Genomic DNA, 19,853 nt, shown 5'->3' with positions numbered 1-19,853 from the left:
AGGCTAACTACAGATCACTAACTCAAAACAATGTTTCCAAGCACCCTGGAATATAGGTAGCTATAACTGTAATATAGTAATAAAGTTAACAGAGATTTCCTAAGACTTAAATAGAGATAAAATCTTGATAAAACTGTCTCAATAACATCAGAATACTGTAGTACGGAAGGTATCCTGGAGTATTAACAAATAAAAATTATATCTAAGTGGGATTTTAGATTTATATACAGTAATATCTAATACTGGAATATTTCCCCCCTTTGCTCTATGATATTAGTTTTTTCACTATATTTTGTTAATTACTGTCACATTCACTCTAATCCCAAGATACCAGTGTCCTTTTAAAATGGAACAAAAAAGTCTAACTGGGTATGTCTTAGTACCCTGTGCACTTATCACTATGAGGCATACTTTCTTGATAGAAATTACCTTAATTTCTCCCAATATCTCTAATCATCATGCTTTAAATAAATGTCCAGTATTTACAAAACCAGTATTCCTGATTCTAACCCTGGTCTCTTCTGCTACTGAAGCAAAATCTCTTTCTGATTTGTCTTCCGTTGATAAACTAAAAATCATGGTCTTAATCGCAAAACCTGAAAGTATTAAAAAAAGTTACCTCAGCAGTTAAACATCACATTATATCTACTTAATTACCTTTAGAACACTGGAAATATTTTTATCTCAGAAACTGATAATCCATTACTTTATATCTTACTCCAAATTGTACTATATTTTAGTTTTTGCAGTTTTACAATGGTTAAAAACATTAAATATTTGTATTTTATTGATAATTGGAAGAACATTCTAGAATAACAATAATGTTGAATAAGAATAAAAACTAAGCTGGGCATGGTAGTGAACATCTGTAGTCCCAGCTACTCAGGAAGCTGAGGTGGGAGGGTTGCTTGAGCCTAGGAGTTCAAGTTTGGCCTGGACAACAGAGCAAGACTCCATCTCTATAAAACCATAAAAAAAATAAATAAAAACTAATGTAAAGTAGTGAGTCAACAGTATTTCATATTTGTCAGTCATGCTATATTGCTCCCAAACTGTCTGCACAAGGAGAAATTGTACTTTTCTTCTACATACAGACAAAGAACAATTACGCAAATAGCATGTTTGCCTGAACACCAAAAATGAAATTCTGTCCCTCCCAATTCCTTCCTGTCAGCTAAGGAGAGTTTAATTTTTTTTTTTTTTTTTTTTTTTTTTTTTAAAGAAGAGGCCATTCCTTGCCCATGCATATTTCCTTCCTATCAGCTTAGCCAAGTCCAGTGTGAAGTGGGCTCCACTGTCTCAGGCCCTAATGGCGGGCCAGTAAAAATAAAAAACAAAAACTTTGGAGAAATAAAGGGAAAAAGAGAAACAAAATAGAAAAGAGCTCTGTAGGTGCTAATGTACAGTAATGATCCACAGTTCTCTTATCAAATAGAAAAATAAAATGGAGGGTTTTAAGTGAAGTTCAAAACATAAGGTCATTAGATGTTAAAATTCATTATGTGCCATGTACATAAGTTGCCTTGGTGCCAAAGAGGCAATTCTGCCTGTAAGTCTAAACTCCAACAGTCATTCATGGTTCAAAGAGCCCCTGCTAGAAGGTGACAGTTCTACTCATTGGCACCACTCTGCCTTGACTTGGAGCGTGGGCCTAGATTTACAGAAACTGCATGTTAACGCTTATGACCTTCATTGGTCTTCTGGGTTGACCACCTGCTATGAGTCAAACTTACCTAGCCCTTGCCTTTTCAAGTCAATTATGCACACTGCTGCCAGAATTATGTACAAAGAACTAAGTTGCAGGTTTCATTTAAAACAAAGTTGATTTTCTTTTAATAAAAAAAATCTTACCTAAGGTATCCTTTAGGTTTTTTACAATAGACGCTTTCCGAGCACTGTTTTTCCTTTCCACATAGTTAGAAGGCACAAAACCTGTTTTATTCATGGAATTTCGAACTCGCCACCAGGACTTAGAATCATCCAGAAGCCATAATCTCTCATTCTTCTTGATGTCCAACTCTTGTTCTTGTTGGGCTACATAATCAAATTTGGCTACTACCACCACTTCTTCTGCCATCTTTCAGCAGCTTCAGCACTGTAAACACATGGAAAATATTTTTATGTAAGGTTGAGGTAGTATTAGTTCACATGCTTTTCAAAAGAGACACACCTAAAAATCTAAAGACATAAAGATGAAAAGTAAAAAATATGGAAAAAAATACATGAGGCAAATAGTAATTTAAAGAGACTGTGTGGCCGTGCGCGGTGGCTCATGCCTGTAATCCCAGCACTTTGGGAGGCCAAGGCAGGCAGATCACTTGAGGTTGAGTTCGAGACCAGCTTGGCCAACATGGTGAAACCCCATCTGTACTAAAATACAAAAATTAGCTGGGCGTGATGGTGCACACCCGTAGTCCCAGCTACTCAGGAGGCTGAGGCATGGGAATCGCTTGAACCTGGGAGGCGAAGGTTGCAGCGAGCCGATATCGCACCACTGCACTCCAGCCTGGCAACAGAGGGAGAATCTGTCTCAATCAATCAACCAATCAATAAAGAGACTGGTGTTGCTCTATTAGTATCAAACAAAACTTAAAGGGCAAAAACCATTACTAGCAATAAAGTTCACTACCCAATGAAAAATGTTCTATTCAATTATAGTATCTAAACTTTTATGTACCTAATAACAAGATAGTTCCAAAATATGTTGAGAGAACCACAAGGAGAACTTGACAAACCCATTACCACAGAGGACAATTTTTAACATATTATCAGAGTAATAAAACAAAGAAATAAAAACGGCCGGGCCTGGTGGCTCACACCTGTAATCCCAGCACTTTGGGAGGCCGAGGCTGGTGGATCACCTCAGGTCAGGAATTCAAGACCAGCCTGGCCAACATGGTGAAACCCCATCTCTACTAAAAATAGAAAAATTAGCCAGGTATGGCGGTGCGCACTTGGAATCCCAGCTACTCAGGAGGCTGAGGCAAGAGAATCCCTTGAACCCGGGAGGCGGAGTTAGCCAAGATTGTCCCACTGCACTCCAGGCCTGGGTGACAGAGCCAGACTTGGTCTCAAAAAAATAAATAAATAAATAAATACATTATTAAGGCTAAAGAAGAACTGATATCACAACCAGTAAGTCTGATTTAATAGACATATACAGAATATTGCTTCCAAATAGAATACAAATGAAACACATACAAAAATCAATCAAAAGCCAGGCCATAAAGAATGTCTCAATGTTCACGTAACTGATATCCTACAACCATATTCTCCAACGACAGTAACAAAAAGATAACTTTTGAAATACCACATTATGTTTGGAAACTTCTAAAAACTAATGAATCTAAGAAGAAATCATACTGAATTTTGAAAATACTTAGAAGTAAATAATTTTAAAAACTATACATCAAACTCTGTGGGATGCAGCAAGAGGAGTGTACATAGACAGATTTTTAGTTTTAAACAGTAACATTAAAAAATAAAAAGAGCGGCTGGGCGCGGTGGCTCATGCCTGTAATCCCAGCACTTTAGGAGGCCGAGTCGGGTGAATCACAAGTTCAGGAGATCGAGACCATCCTGGCTAACATGGTGAAACCCTGTCTCTACTAAAAATACAAAAAAATTAGCCAGGCGTGGTGGTGGGTGCCTGTAGTCCCAGCTACTTGGGAGGCCGAGGCAGGAGAATGGCTTGAACCCAGGAGGCGGGGCTTGCAGTGAGCCGAGATCACGCCACTGCACTCCAGCCTGGGCCGCAGAGCGAGACTCTGTATCAAAAAAAAATAATAATAATAAAATTTAAAATAAAATTTAAAAAAGAGCTAAAAATAAATTAATGAACTGAGTATCTATCTTAACAGTTAGAAAAGTTAAAGAAACATTGGAAAAACAAATCCAACTAGAAAATGAGCAAAAAAACATGAAGAGGCATTCATTGAAGATTTACAGATGGCAAATAAGCAGATGAAAAGGTATTCATCATCATTAGCTATTAAGGAAATGCAAATTAAAACCACATTGAGATGTCACTACACACACTTGTCAGAATGGCTAAGAGTGGTAATACCAAATACTGACAAGGGTAAGTTGAAATTGGATCACGCGTACACTGCTGATGCGAATGTAAAATGGTACAGATACTCTGCAAAACTGTCTGACAGTTTCTCATAAAACTAAACATGTAACTACCATATAAGCTAGCAACTGCACCCCTGGGTATTTATCCCAGAGAAATGAAGACTTATGCTCACAGTTTACATGAATGTTAACAGCAACTTTATTTCTAACAGTCAAAAACCGGAAACCAACCAGATGTCCTTCAACAGGCAAATAATTAAACAAACTGGTACGTTCATACCAAAAACAACAATTGATACACAAAACCTGGATGAATCTCCAGGGAATTATAATTGCTCAGTGAAAAAAGCCAATCTCAAAGGTTAACTATATGACTCCATTTATATAACACTCTCAAATGACAAAATATGGAAATTAGAAACAGATTAGTAGTTGCCAGGGTTAACGGGGCAGCAGGAATAGGAGGCAAGTAAGTATGACTATAAAAGGACAATATGAAGAAATCTTGTAATATTCTTGTGATATTGTACTATACTTCTGCCAGATGTATTGCCACTGGAGGAAAGCATACACTGGATCTCGCAGTAAGTTCTAAAGTTTCTCAGAATTGCATGTGGATCTATAATGATCTCAAAATAAAAAGTTTAATTCAAGTAAAAACTGAAAGAGAAAACACAAATAGTCAAAAAATATTCAAAAGATCCTGAATATCTTTATAATTAAAGAAATGAAAACTAAACTGAAAGACCATACTTTACCTATCAGGGTGACAAAAGTATCACCAATATTATCTAGTGCTCCCCAGAATGTATAAAAATAGCATTCCACTACATTACTGGTATAATAACTAAAAATTTATATAATGCTTTTAAGTTTTATAATTATGGCACTTTTCAACATTTATAGAAGAGAATAGTATAATGAATCCTATACCTATCACCCAACTTTATCGATATTATGCCTTGTGGTTCAGCTATCCCCCTAATTTTTGGTGGGGGAACTGGAAACCCATGATTTCACTAAGTACTAACAGATTAAAAACCCATACCCCTCGAAAATGAACAAATCAAGGGCTCTTGACCTTTTTCCCTTTTTAACCCATATATGCCGGAGGTTGCAATTTTTTGTGTGTGTGAAAAATCAGACCTTGGTGATGACCTTGAGCATGATATAAATAATTCTCACAAGCTTAGCGTTCCAATAATGGAACACTAGGCACAAATGGGTTAAGCCATGCACCTCCCCTCCTCCTGCCTTACGGCAGTGTGGTGAAACATAGAACCTCTCTCTACGCACAATGTTTCTGATGCATAAAAATATATAAGATTGCAAATAAGTCAATTATACTAAAATTAAATTATCAGTATATTTTCAAAAGCTCATTTTGAAAAGGTGTTTCTTCATTAAGAACTCCTGCAACACTTATTTCATCTAATGCTAATATTCAATTTTTGCTAAGTATATTTTTTTAAACATTCTTACAGTTGGTGTGAACTGGGATCCAAACTAAGTCGATATATTGCACTTAAGCTAACATGTTTTAAGTCTCTGACACCGTTCTCTTTCCCCACTCTATGTCATTTATTTAAGAAGCTGGCTTCACTTGTCCTGTAGCATTTCCCACACTGTGAATTTGGCTAGTGTGTATTTTCATGGTGTTCCTCTATCCCCACTATCTCCTATAAACTGGTAATTATTTCTAGAGGCTTTACTTTTTCTAGGTTGTTTTGTCATTGTTGCAAGAATAATTCGTTAAGTATTCTTGTGTACTTGTTATTGCCATTTATTAGGAGGCACATTATGTCTGCCTGAACCATTTTCTGTGATGTTAAGACTGAATGGTAGATTTGTACCACTGAACTGATTTATCCATTATTATAAAGCTCCCCCATCAAACCTCTACCCAATGGTTTTACCTGCCACTGATGATCACTGCCTAGATAAACTATTTCAAAAATGATGATGTGCTAGTTCTACCTGCTTTCAGAAACTGCGATTATTCTCAAAGGAAAATTTTGCCTAATGGTTCTATTACCCTAAAACATAAAACCTTACAGAAAAGGTAGAATATATACTTCTGTGTGGTTATGACACCAACTGGATGTAGAGTTAGGCTCACTTGTTTTCATTTTTTGAAGATCACTTTATTTTCCCTTTTTAAAATGTAATTGTTTCATAATTATGTAAAACATTTGGATGGTTCTAAAAGTTAAACTATCAAGCAAGGTAGATGTTTAAATATCAAACATGTTTAAACATTATGTTTAATATTATTTATATGAATGTTTAAACATTAAATATGCTTAAATATCAAACATATTTAAAACATTTAGAGAGGTCTTCTTCCATACCTTCTCTTTTCTCTCCCCTCTCCCATTCACCCCACTGGACAGCCATTTATTTATTTATTTATTTATTTTATTTTTCTTTTTGAGACGGAGTCTCGCACTGCACTGTCACCCAGGCTGGAGTGCAGTGGCGCATCTTGGCTCACTGCAAGCTCCGCCTCCCAGGTTCATGGCATTCTCCTGCCTCAGCCTCCCGAGTAGCTGGGACTACAGGCGCCCGCCACCATGCCCAGTTAATTTTTTTGTATTTTTAGTAGAGATGGGGTTTCACTGTGTTAGCCAGGATGGTCTCGATCTCCTGACCTCATGATCCGCCTGCCTCGGCCTCCCAAAGTGCTGGGATTACAGGCGTGAGCCACCGTGCCCGGCCTGGACAGCCATTTATTTGTTTGGGTTTATGTTTCTATTTTTTTAAAATAATTTAAGGAAAGTATTCAAGAAAAATATATAAGAAAATTGAAAATTCTAATTTTTATCTACCCCCACAACAAAACATACACACACACATGCACGCAGGCACGCACACACACACATACACACAGGCATAGACTATATTGTCTGAATCTTTTCATTTTCAGTTTAACAATCTATCCTTAAGATCACTCCACAGCAGCATATGAGACTTCCTTTACTAATATATCTACTACTTCTAACAATTGCAGAGTGCTTCATCATTATGTAAGTAGCACTTTCTTCAACTAGACCTTACTGATGGTCAATAGGTTGTTTCTAATTTTCTGGGATTAAATAGTGCTGCAATGAACAACCTCATATACATGTCATTTTGATTTTCTGTTAGTGTACCTTTGGGTTGGAATCATAGAAGAATGTTGAGTTACAGCTAAAGTTTGTATAATTTTGTGAGATATTGCTAAATTCTGTATTCATAAACTATTTTTCAAAATTCCTAACACAATATATCAGTGATTATTTCCCTACAGCCTTGCCAACAAACTATGTTGTCAATCTTTTGGATTTTTGCCAATCTAATAGGGGAGAAACAGTATTTCAGAGTTGTACTTTGTATTTCTCTTATTACAGTGATTTGTTTTCCCATATTTAAGGGACATTTGCATTTGTTTTTCTGTGTAAACTACTTGTTCATATCTTTTCCCCATATCCTAGAATAATGACTCCAACTCCATAAAGTTCCTTACCTGAAAAGGTTCTGCACGGCCAGAATTTACTGTTTGTTCCAGCCAAAACCTGGTGATAGGCAGATGGTCGCCTGAACCCCCATTTAGAGCAGTTACCTTAGAAAGCTTGAAATTATAAATCCTTTCTCTGTCCGTTTGTGACTTAAATCTTCTACCATCAAGAACTATCTTCCCAAGGACCTAAGAACTACCTCTTTGAAATGCAAACAATCAAAAAGATAATTTTCACTTTTGTTCCCAGTCCCTGGCGAGAGGGTAAGGGCCAAACATTGGTGGGCCTAACTTGCACCACTGCCTCCTGTCATAAATATAAGTTTGTTTCTCTTCCAGATAAATGCCAATAACAAACCCAGATGGCCTATTCACATGGACCACCTATTGCCCTTAAAAACCACTCAGTGGCCGGGCACGGTGGCTCACGCCTGTAATCCCACCACTTTGGGAGGCCAAGCCAGGCAGATCACGAGGTCAGGAGATTGAGACCATCCTGGCCAACATGGTGAAACCCCGTCTCTACTAAAATACAAAAAAATTAGCCAGGTGTGGTGGTGCGTGCCTGTAGTCCCAGCTACTCAGGAGACTGAGGCAGGGGAATTGCTTGAGTCTGGGAGGTGGAGATTGCAGTGAGCTGAGATCACGCCACTGCACTCCAGCCTGGTGACAGAGACAGACTCTGTCTCAAAACAAAAACAAAAACAAAAACAAAACAAACCATCTGTCTTTCCCTTAGCAGTGTCTTTCCCTTAGCATACTCAACCTTTAAAAAGTCTCTTCCCCTTTCGTTTTGGCAAAAATGAGTTGAGTTCACACTGGACTCTCTTCCCTACTGCAATAGTAACTGAATAAAATCTGTCCTTACCATTTTAACTAGTGTCCAGTTTATCTTCGACATCTATAATTCTAGTTATGGACCAACACAAGTACTGGGCTCTCCCAAATTGGACATGCATGGAATATTCAAAGAAGCATCACAAAGGCACTAAGAAATGAAGTACAATATAAACACCACTCAAGCCCCACACATCCCTGAATAAAGCAAAGATGCAAATACCACAGCAAAAGTTTAGAAAATGAAACCAATATTGGAACTACTGCCCACAGTTCCTCTGCTTCCTAGATCCTATGTCTTACTTTTTCTTGCTTTAGCCTTCATTTTGCTGGAGCACGTCCTCTAGTTGTTTCCTGAGTTAAGAATATATTGGAATTAAATTTTTTAAAATGCGTATCTGAAAGTTATTTTGTTCTCTCATACATGATTGGTAGTTTGGCTATCTATATACAGGGGAGTTATTGTTTAATGGGTATAGAGTTTAAGTTTTGCAAGATGAAGATTATTCTGGAAATAGATGGTTGTACAAGAATGTGAATGTACTTAATGCCAATATTTCTAGCCAGGTGAACCAGGAAGAGGAGTCATAATGGATTAAGGTCCATCTTAACGACCTCATTTTACCTCAGTTACCTCTTTAAAGACACTATATCCAAATATAGTCACATTATGAACTACTGGGGGTTAGGACTTCAATGTGTGCATTTTTGAAGGGACAAAATTCAGTTCATAACATTTGTTTTTACCACAATTTTTTAGAAATTTAAAAATATGATTACAATCAACTATAAGGCCATTTATGTTTAATTCCCATATAGTATATAAGACTTAGATCAATTAATGTACTTACATGTTTGCTGTGTTAATTATGACATTAAATTCATTATGCTACATGTTTTCATAATTGGTGGTTTACATCTAATTGCTCATAATTTAGCAAGATTATTGCTCTTGCTTTTGTAGTCACATAATGGCTTCTTTAGATAAAATGTAATAATCTTCAGATTACAGGATGATGATACTGATCTTGGATCAGTTAATTGTAGTTCAGAGGGGTAATAAGTAATATTTTATAATGCCTAACATTTATAGACAGTAAAGTCTTATGTATCTAAGACATTTATAAGTCTGTCAAAGAAACAGAATTATAGTTGAGGTTTTTTTAAGAGTAAACTTTTTGCTTATCTTTCTTTATTCTCATTCCTTGGCTCTGTCTCCTAGTCTCCACTAACTACTCAATAAACATTTGTTGAGTGAATAAGTCAATGAATTGTGCTATGCACAGTACTTTTGCCTTTGTCATTATTTTGTGCCTTCTCATATTGGGGATGATTTCAAAGTGATATTTCCAAAAGTGGACAGAAGTAGATGGAATTTTATTTGACCTACACTATTTTAGAAAAAAAGAAAAAAAAGCTTAATTTTTAAGTAGCCTTTATTTCTGACTAGGCTGTAATTTTTTGTTTTCCCAGTGGAGGGATCTGTTTCATTAGTTGTTTCATTAGTAAGAGTATTTACCAATTAAAATTACTTGATGAGATACTAGGGTTTAAAAAGCTGAAGAGAATAAAATCATCTTATGAATTGCCTTGTCTTTTTGCATTACTTACAGCATATCCAAGTTAGTTAATTGGGGACTTTCTCCCCCTTCATTGTTTACTGTGAGATCTGTACCCCAACCAAACTTCCGGACTTAGTCACTTGGGTATTGTTACTTAGCTGATTCTTATCAGAATCAGGAAATTGTCAAGTTATGTGTTAAAGTACAACAGAATCTAAAACTGAACAAGAGATTTCCCTTTAGAATTTTATTTTATTGCTAGCTGGTTCCTTATATTTTCCTTAGAGTATAACTACTGACTTGTCAAAAAAGGTCATATTTATCATGACCTATATATGCAGCAAACAGTACCCTTCCTCAGAGTTTACAAATCATACACAATATGACTGATTAAATGATTTGACAAACTTGGTGTCATTAATATATAGCTATACCTATAGAATTTATAAAAATAGTTTGGGAAAGAACATGTTTTCAGGTGTTTTGTCTAGCATTATTCATGTATTTACATATTTACATTAGCAGTTCTCTAAGAAAGGGTTACTAAAGTGGATCTCTTAAGGGGTCTATGGAGCCAAAACTATTTTCATAATACTAGGATGTTAATTTCCCCTTTCACTAGAGATTCCAGAGGCTACATGAAATTCAATTACATTGTCAGTATTTGTAAGATCTGCAAAACTGTCAATATATATTGAGGAATGACACATAATAGATGGATAAAAATAGGGCCATATATTTTTTTGCTGTTTATTTTACATACAGTAAGATTTTCACTGTTTGTTGTGAATAAAATTTGACAAACACTTAAGAGTTATGTAATCACTGCCACAATCTAAATAAGAAAATAAGAACAGTTCTATCACTCCCTCTCAAGAAAAAAAAAAATTGCTTTATGCTTTGTATTCAAACCCATCCCCAACCATTAATTTGTGACAACTATTGATCTATTTTCTGTCCCTATGTAGTTTTGCCTTTTCCAGAATGTTTTATGTAGACGCTGAGTCTCGCTTTTCCAGTTAACATAATGCATTTGTTTCATTTGTGTTGTTGTGTAAATCAGTAGTCCACTCCTTTTTAGTGCTGAGTAGTCCATTGTATGGATGAGCCATCATTTATTTAATGAGAACTTTATAAATTTCAAGAAAAACTAAGCTAAACAAGAAAAGAAATTTAATCATAGGAGGTGAGCCAGTAATGAACAATACTCACGTGGTTACATGGTCATTAATGAAAACACTGAATATATATCACTTTATCAAGACAATGAGGCCAAGAAAGGTTACATGAATGAATACAGTTGGCCCTCAGTATCTAAGGCAGGAGTGTCCAATCTTTTGGCTTTCCTGGGCCACACTGGAAGAATTGTCTTGGGCCACACATAAAATACGCTAAACTAACGATAGCTGATGAGCTTAAAATAATCACCAAAAAATCTCATCATGTTTTAAGAACGTTTATGAATTTGTGTTGGGCTGCATTCAAAGCCATCCTGGGCTGCATGCAGCCCGCAGGCCACAGGCTGGATAAGGTTAATCTAAGGGAAATCAGTGCCAGTTTCCTCCTCTCCAATACCAAAATCCAGAGATGCTTAAGTCTCTTATATGAAAATGGCCTAGTACTTGCACATAATCTATGTACAACCTCCTGTATATGTTAAGTCATCTCTAGATTACTTATAATACCTAATATAAGAAGATGTAAATAGTCGTTTCACTGTATTGGGTTTTTTGTTTGTATATTTTAATTAGTGTATTTTTTTTCCAGAATATTTTTTACCTGTGGTTGGTTGAATCTGTGGATGCAGAACCCAGAGATGTGGAGGGCTGACTGTATCTTCATTTATCTTAATAGAAATGAACTAAGAGACAATATGTATATATTATTTAGATATGTATCTATAAAGAATATCAGAAGAAACCTGTCTATACATTTAGCCAACTCTGGCTGGATCAATAAAACCACCCATCTTTTCACTTTATAAACTCTAAGCTCCCAGGATGCTCCACATAAACAATTTATTTTTAAATGTAATATAAAAACAGCCTGCCTTGAACTCTAAAGGTGTAAAGAACAAAAAGAATAATGATCCTGGGGACAGGCCAGGTGTCAGGTATAAAACAGGACGGATCCAGAGAAGCAACATAAGAAATTTACACCCACTGGTTGTAAGATAGAGACTATGGATTCTGGTCTTATTCTCCTCACAAAGGGTGATGCCAAAAAGGGAAGCACTAATACTTGGAGAGAGCTTACTGATATATTTGTCATCCATTGTGAAGGTTCTGGGAATTATCTTCCTGAGACATGGAAGCAGAGATTTTACTCAACCTAAACCACCTCTAACTCCTAAGTGCTGTGGGAAAGAACTGTTTTTTTTTTTTTTTTTTTTTTTTTTTGTGTGTGTGTATCTCCATTTCCCTTTATTTTTTTCTGTCATTTAATATATGTTACTCTGGTCACTCTAAGTATCTTTGAAATTGCTTGAGAATAATTCTCTCATACACCCTCAAACTGTGATCCTTGGAAATCAAGTGTTTCTTTTTTTTTTTTTTCCAAGTTTTTTTTTTCTTTTATTATTATTATTATTATTATTATTATACTTTAGGTTTTATGGTACATGTGCGCAATGTGCAGGTAAGTTACATATGTATACATGTGCCATGCTGGTGCGCTGCACCCACCAACTCGTCATCTAGCATTAGGTATATCTCCCAATGCTATCCCTCCCCCCTCCCCCCACCCCACAACAGTCCCCAGAGTGTGATGTTCCCCTTCCTGTGTCCATGTGTTCTCATTGTTCAATTCCCACCTATGAGTGAGAATATGCGGTGTTTGGTTTTTTGTTCTTGCGATAGTTTACTGAGAATGATGATTTCCAATTTCATCCATGTCCCTACAAAGGACGTGAACTCATCATTTTTTATGGCTGCATAGTATTCCATGGTGTATATGTGCCACATTTTCTTAATCCAGTCTATCATTGTTGGACATTTGGGTTGGTTCCAAGTCTTTGCTATTGTGAATAATGCCGCAATAAACATACGTGTGCATGTGTCTTTATAGCAGCATGATTTATAGTCCTTTGGGTATATACCCAGTAATGGGATGGCTGGGTCGAATGGAATTTCTAGTTCTAGATCCCTGAGGAATCGCCACACTGACTTCCACAAGGGTTGAACTAGTTTACAGTCCCACCAACAGTGTAAAAGTGTTCCTATTTCTCCACATCCTCTCCAGCACCTGTTGTTTCCTGACTTTTTAATGATTGCCATTCTAACTGGTGTGAGATGGTATCTCATTGTGGTTTTGATTTGCATTTCTCTGATGGCCAGTGATGGTGAGCATTTTTTCATGTGTTTTTTGGCTGCATAAATGTCTTCTTTTGAGAAGTGTCTGTTCATGTCCTTCGCCCACTTTTTGATGGGGTTGTTTGTTTTTTTCTTGTAAATTTGTTGGAGTTCATTGTAGATTCTGGATATTAGCCCTTTGTCAGATGAGTAGGTTGCGAAAATTTTCTCCCATTTTGTAGGTTGCCTGTTCACTCTGATGGTAGTTTCTTTTGCTGTGCAGAAGCTCTTGAGTTTAATTAGATCCCATTTGTCAATTTTGGCTTTTGTTGCCATTGCTTTTGGTGTTTTAGACATGAAGTCCTTGCCCATGCCTATGTCCTGAATGGTAATGCCTAGGTTTTCTTCTAGGGTTTTTATGGTTTTAGGTCTAACATTTAAGTCTTTAATCCATCTTGAATTGATTTTTGTATAAGGTGTAAGGAAGGGATCCAGTTTCAGCTTTCTACATATGGCTAGCCAGTTTTCCCAGCACCATTTATTAAATAGGGAATCCTTTCCCCATTTCTTGTTTTTGTCAGGTTTGTCAAAGATCAGATACTTGTAGATATGTGGCATTATTTCTGACGGCTCTGTTCTGTTCCATTGATCTATATCTCTGTTTTGGTACCAGTACCATGCTGTTTTGGTTACTGTAGCCTTGTAGTATAGTTTGAAGTCAGGTAGTGTGATGCCTCCAGCTTTTTATGACAAACCCACAGCCAATATCATACTGAATGGGCAAAAACTGGAAGCATTCCCTTTGAAAACTGGCACAAGACAGGGATGCCCTCTCTCACCACTTCTGTTCAACATAGTGTTGGAAGTTCTGGCCAGGGCAATTAGGCAGGAGAAGGAAATCAAGGGTATTCAATTAGGAAAAGAGGAAGTCAAATTGTCCCTGTTTGCAGATGACATGATAGTATATCTAGAAAACCCTATCGTCTCAGCCCAAAATCTCCTTAAGCTGATAAGCAACTTCAGCAAAGTCTCAGGATACAAAATCAATGTGCAAAAATCACAAGCATTCTTATACATCAATAACAGACAAACAGAGAGCCAAATCATGAGTGAACTCCCATTCACAATTGCTTCAAAGAGAATAAAATACCTAGGAATCCAACTTACAAGGGATGTGAAAGACCTCTTCAAGGAGAACTACAAACCACTGCTCAAGGAAATAAAAGAGGATACAAACAAATGGAAGAATATTCCATGCTCATGGGTAGGAAGAATCAATATCATGAAAATGGCCATCCTTCCCAAGGTAATTTACAGATTCAATGCCATCCCCATCAAGCTACCAATGACTTTCTTCACAGAATTGGAAAAAACTACTTTAAAGTTCATATGGAACCAAAAAAGAGCCCGCATCGCCAAGTCAATCCTAAGCCAAAAGAACTGTTATAAATAAAGAAACGTAACCTTTACCTAAGGAGAACTGACCTAGGTAACTTGACCCTCAAAAATAAAATAGGAGTCACAAACTAGAAACCAGAGGCATGACAGGAAAAGTGTAAGATATGAGCTATCCTTTATTTCCCTTTTACTATTATCTCTAAATTGCTTCCATATTTGGTTACATGGGCTATAAGGTGGAGGGCACTAGGAAGATGGTCTAGATTCTCCAATTTTTCAAAAGCTGGAGAAAAACCCCCAAAGGATTGTGAAGGTTAAAACAACTTTAAAGATGCAAAGTAAAATAGAGTCTCTGAGATCTGATTCAAGGAAAAAATGAGAATAGGAACCAAGCCAGGCCTGAGAAAGATCTATGAGGCTTAACATAGACAGGGGTGTCCAATCTTTTGGTTTCCCTGGATCATACTGGAAGAAGAACTGCCTCAGGCCACACATAAAATACACTAACGATAGCTGATTAAGCAAAAAAAAAAAAAACCTCAGTGTTTTAAGAAAGTTTACAAATTTGTGTTGGGCCACATTCAAAGCTGTCCTGGGCCGCATGCAGCCCATAGGTTGCACAAGCTTGACACAGAACATGCCACATTGTTCTCACATAAACTGAACCAATGCTCCACATTTTATACTATGTTTGCACATTACATATGAATACATTTGAAAATTACAAATGTACAATATTTCACCTTAGGCAACTTGTTTATTTTACCCTAGTTTTCAGCCCTGTTTGGCTGCCCCTATAAGCAAAATATGCTTATAATATATTCAATTTCCCTCCTAGCCACACACTTGGGTTGTGGCCACTGCTCTGCCATTAGTGATCACTCAGGGCCTGTCATACCAACCTCCCAGAAACTCCATTTCCTTATCTACAAAATAAGAGAATTGAACTGGATAATATAAAAAAGTCTCTTTTATTGAGTGTCAAAATTACAATTTCAATTTTTTGAACTAAACAAACTTTTATTTTCTAAGTTTTTCATTACATTAAACCCTCATTATTCTGATCCTTACCCTTCTAATCTAATTATCATATTCCAATGTCACTCCAAGTTATACATATTTCCAAAACAACATACACAAACTAACACAGAGGACACTGACTATAATTTCCCCATGCTTTACATTATTAATAAGGTTTAGATTGTGTCATCTCTTCTAGTAAGCATATTCATAAAACCTGAATATGCTTACTTGAAGGTTCTCTCCAAATCTCATGTTGAAATTTGATCCCCATGTTGGAAATGGGGCCTAATGGGAGGTGTTTGGGTCGTGGGAGTGGATACCTCATGAATACATTACTGCCATCCCTCTTGAGTGAGTTCACATACATAAAACCTGTGTTAACCTGAAATATCAGATATATTTAACTTATGACTAATCATAACATTTGAGTATTTTTCATATTAATTGCTGCACTTAATTCCAATTAACCCTCATGCCTTCCATGAGCTTATGTCATTTTTTATCACAAAATGGTTTTAGGACTCTACCACTTAGCCCTTGATACGGTTTGGATTTGTGTATCCACCCAAATCTCATGTCGAATTGTAAGCTCCAGGTGACTGGAGGTGACTGCGAGGTGACTGGATCATGGGTAGATTTCCCCCCTTGTTGTTCTGTGATAGCTGTTGTTCCACAATGAATTCTCATGAGACCTGGTTGTTTAAAAGTGTTTGGCTAGGCTGGGCGCAGTGACTCACGCCTGTAATCCCAGCACTTTGGGAGGCCTAGGTGGGCAGATCACTTGGGCTCAGGAGTTCGAGACCAGCATGGCCAACGTGGTGAAACCCTGTCTCTATTAATAATACAAAAGTTAGCCAGGCGTGGTGATGCACACCTGTAATCCCAGCTACTCGGGAGGCTGAGACAGGAGAATTGCTTGAACCTGGGAGATGGAGGTTGCAGTGAGCCAAGATGGCTCCACTGCACTCCAGCCTGGATGACAGAGTGAGACTCCATCTCAAAAAAAAAAAAAAGCAAAAGTGTTTGGCACCTTCACCTTCACTCTCTTCCTTCTGCTCTGGCCATGCTTCCTATACAGCCTGAGGAAACTGTGAGCCTTTTAAACCTCTTTTCTTTATAAATTACCCAGTCTCAAGTAGTTATTTATAGCAATGTGAGAGCAGACTAATACAGCCCTATTAAAGTTTATCATGCCTCCCATTATCATTTTGGCCTATGCATGCCATAAGACCTACTGGAGTTACAGGGAACCAGTACACTCTGTACATTCTTATTTAAAAATCCTGGGTATAAAAGAACTTTGCAACTTCTACAATATTATTGCATAGGCACATCTTCATACACCTTTCCCTACAATACTTTGTGCTTCTGTGACCTATAATTCAAGAAAAAGTACCACCATAAATCCAGTTGTCTGGATTAATTAATGCTACTACGTCAACCCCCCACAGACCAAATCATGTCCCTTTTATCTTCTTAATAGGACTCAAATGAATCCATGTATCTCCATTCTCACTACTACTACCCCTTAGTAGTAATGCGACCTACCTGATGAAGCCTCCTTAAGGTGTGTATTAGTCTGTTTGTGTTGCTACAAAGGAATGCCTGAGGCTAATCTATAAAGAAAAAAGGCTTATTTGGCTCAAAATTCTCATGGCTAGAAAGTTCAAGATTGGGCATCTTCATCTGGTGAGGACCTCAGAATGCTTCCACCCATGAGAGATGGCAAAGAGAAGCCAGCATGTACACAGATCACATGACGAGAGATGAAGCAAGAGAGAGAATGGGGAGGTGTCAGGCTCTTTTTAACAAATGGCTCCTATAGGAACTAATATAGTGAGAACTCACTTACTCAAGAGGGATGGCAGTAATGTATTCATGAGGGATCCACTCCCACGACCCAAACACCTCCCATTAGGCCCCACTTCCAACATGGGGATCAAATTTCAACATGAGATTTGGGGAGAACATTCAAACCACAGCAAGCGATCTCCCAATTTCAAGTCCCAATATCTTCTAGCTGGAAGCATTTAGTTGTCACATTAGGGGGCAAAAAAGATCTGAAACACAAATTCCTTCTATAAATGTTTGCTAGCTGAAGATAAAAGCTAAATAAAAGGTCTCCAATGGATTTTCTTTGAGTTATAATGAACTTACTATTCTTGAGTTCCTCAAAATTAAGGAGAAAAAGAACTCTTCTAACTCTAATGAAACCTTTAAAAAACGTTATTAGAGGATTCTGGGGAGAAAGCAGAGTAGGAAGCAACAAGAATCTTCTCTCCACCTAGACAACAATTGTACTAGTATAATCTGTCTTATTTAAGTATTTTGGAACTCTGGAGCACATCCTAAGGCTTGCAATTTCCAGGGAAGGGCTGGAAATAAACTGCTGTTAGTTTTAGTCAATTTCAGCTCTTAGTTCAGCAGTGACTACCCATTCCCCAATCTCCAGGCAGACACGCATGTGTTCCACAGCTTTTGGGCAATAAGACCTGTCCTCCAACTATCAGGTATCTATGCTCTGACAGCTAATTGAGCTTTCTGATCACTGAGATACACACACAGAAGCAGGCAGCTATTGTTTCACCTCCCTCCCAATAGCTAGAGGCCACTGCTCCCCGCAGCCAGGCTGAAGGGGATTTAAAAGACCAGGGCCTTTTATTTTTATTTCTTCATTTTTCTCTTTCTCCCTTTTTGGAAGCCAGACATTAAAGGATTAGGACATTCAGAAGCAACCATATAAATGGGGAATTTAGAAAATCACTGTGCGGCCGGGCGTGGTGGCTCACGCCTGTAATCCCAGCACTTTGGGAGGCCAGGATCACGAGGTCAGGAGATCGAGACCATCCTGGCTAACACAGTGAAACCCCGTCTCTAATAAAAATACACAAAATTAGCTGGGTGCGGTGGCAGGCGCCTGTAGTCCCAGCTACTGGGGAGGCTGAGACAGGAGAATGGTGTGAACCCGGGAGGCGGAGCTTGCAGTGAGCCGAGATCGCGCCACTGCACTCCAGCCTGGGCGAAAGAGTGAGACTCCGTCTCAAAAAAAACAAAACAAAACAAACAAAAGAAACAAACAAACAAAATCACTGTGCATGTCCAGGAAAAGGCAAAGGCTCAGAAAAGATCTGAGATAGCCTACAACAATCAAAAAACAAAAAGGGCTGGGTGCAGTAGCTCAAACTCGTAATTCCAAGACTTTGAGAGGCCAAGGCGGGAGGACTGCTTGAGCCTAGGAGTTCTAGACAAGCTTGGGCAACGTAATGAGACCCTGTCTCTACAAAAAATAAAAAATTAGGCAGGCATAGTGGCGCACACTTGCAGTCCCAGCTACTCAGGGAGCTGAGGAAGGAGGATCCTTTGAGCCCAGGAGGTCAAGGCTACAGTGAGCCATGATCATGCCACTGCACTCCAGCCTGGGTGACAAAGCAAGACTCTAAAAACAAAAAGAAAAACAAGCATACAAAAAAACCCAGCAAATCTTGAGGAAAAGAGACAATCTGATTTCCAGAGTTATCACATTAGCAGATTCAAATGCCCAGTTTTCAACAACAAAAAGGGATACAAAGAAATGGGAAAGTATGGCCTATATGAAAGAAAAAAAATAAACCAACAGAAACCTTCCCAGAGAAAGATCAGATGATGGGCTTAATAGACAAAGACTTTAAAAAAGCTATCTTAAAGGTGTTCAAAGAACTCGAAGAAGACACAGAGAAAGGCAAGAAAACAATGTACAAAGAAAGTAGGAAGATGAGTAAAGAGATAGAAAACCTCAAAGGAGGCTGGGTGCAGTGGCTCACACCTGTAATCCTTGTATTTTGGGAGGCTGAGGCAGAAGGATCACTTGAGCCCAGGAGTTCAAGACCAGTTTGGGAAACAGCAAGACCCTGCTTCTACAAAAAAAATTTAAAAATTAGCCAAGCATAGCAGCGCAAGTAGTTCCAGCTACTCAGGAAGCTGAAGCAGGGGGACTGCTTGAGCCCAGGAGTTTGAGGCTGCAGTGAGCCCATGAACCATGATCACACAACCAAACTCCAACCTGGGTGACAAACTGAGACCCTGTCTTAAAAAAAAAAAAAAGAGGAGGGAAAAATCTCAAAGGAAACTAAAAAGAAACTGTGGAGCTCCTGAGGCAATAACTAAAATGGAAAATTCACTACAGGCATTCAT

At 37.8% G+C, this 19,853-nt stretch overlaps 1 protein-coding gene across 6 annotated transcripts in view; it reads right to left on the bottom strand.

The window, feature by feature from the left end:
- The window catches only part of NCK1 (NCK adaptor protein 1), a 100,427-nt gene that overhangs the window by 22,710 nt on the left and 57,864 nt on the right, over positions 1 to 19,853 (bottom strand). For all 6 annotated transcript variants that reach the window (XM_054482552.2, XM_054482554.2, XM_063662197.1 and 3 more), the window contains one exon: positions 1,852 to 2,095. In XM_054482552.2, the coding sequence (XP_054338527.1) occupies positions 1,852 to 2,077 (226 nt within the window). In that variant the 5' untranslated portion in view covers positions 2,078 to 2,095. The remainder of the gene's footprint in view (positions 1 to 1,851; positions 2,096 to 19,853) is intronic.

The sequence above is a fragment of the Pongo pygmaeus genome, chromosome 2 (assembly GCF_028885625.2).
Source record: "Pongo pygmaeus isolate AG05252 chromosome 2, NHGRI_mPonPyg2-v2.0_pri, whole genome shotgun sequence".
Lineage (NCBI taxonomy): Eukaryota > Metazoa > Chordata > Mammalia > Primates > Hominidae > Pongo > Pongo pygmaeus.
The sequence above is the reverse complement of the archived record's forward strand: the minus strand, read 5'-3'. Positions and strand labels throughout refer to the sequence as shown.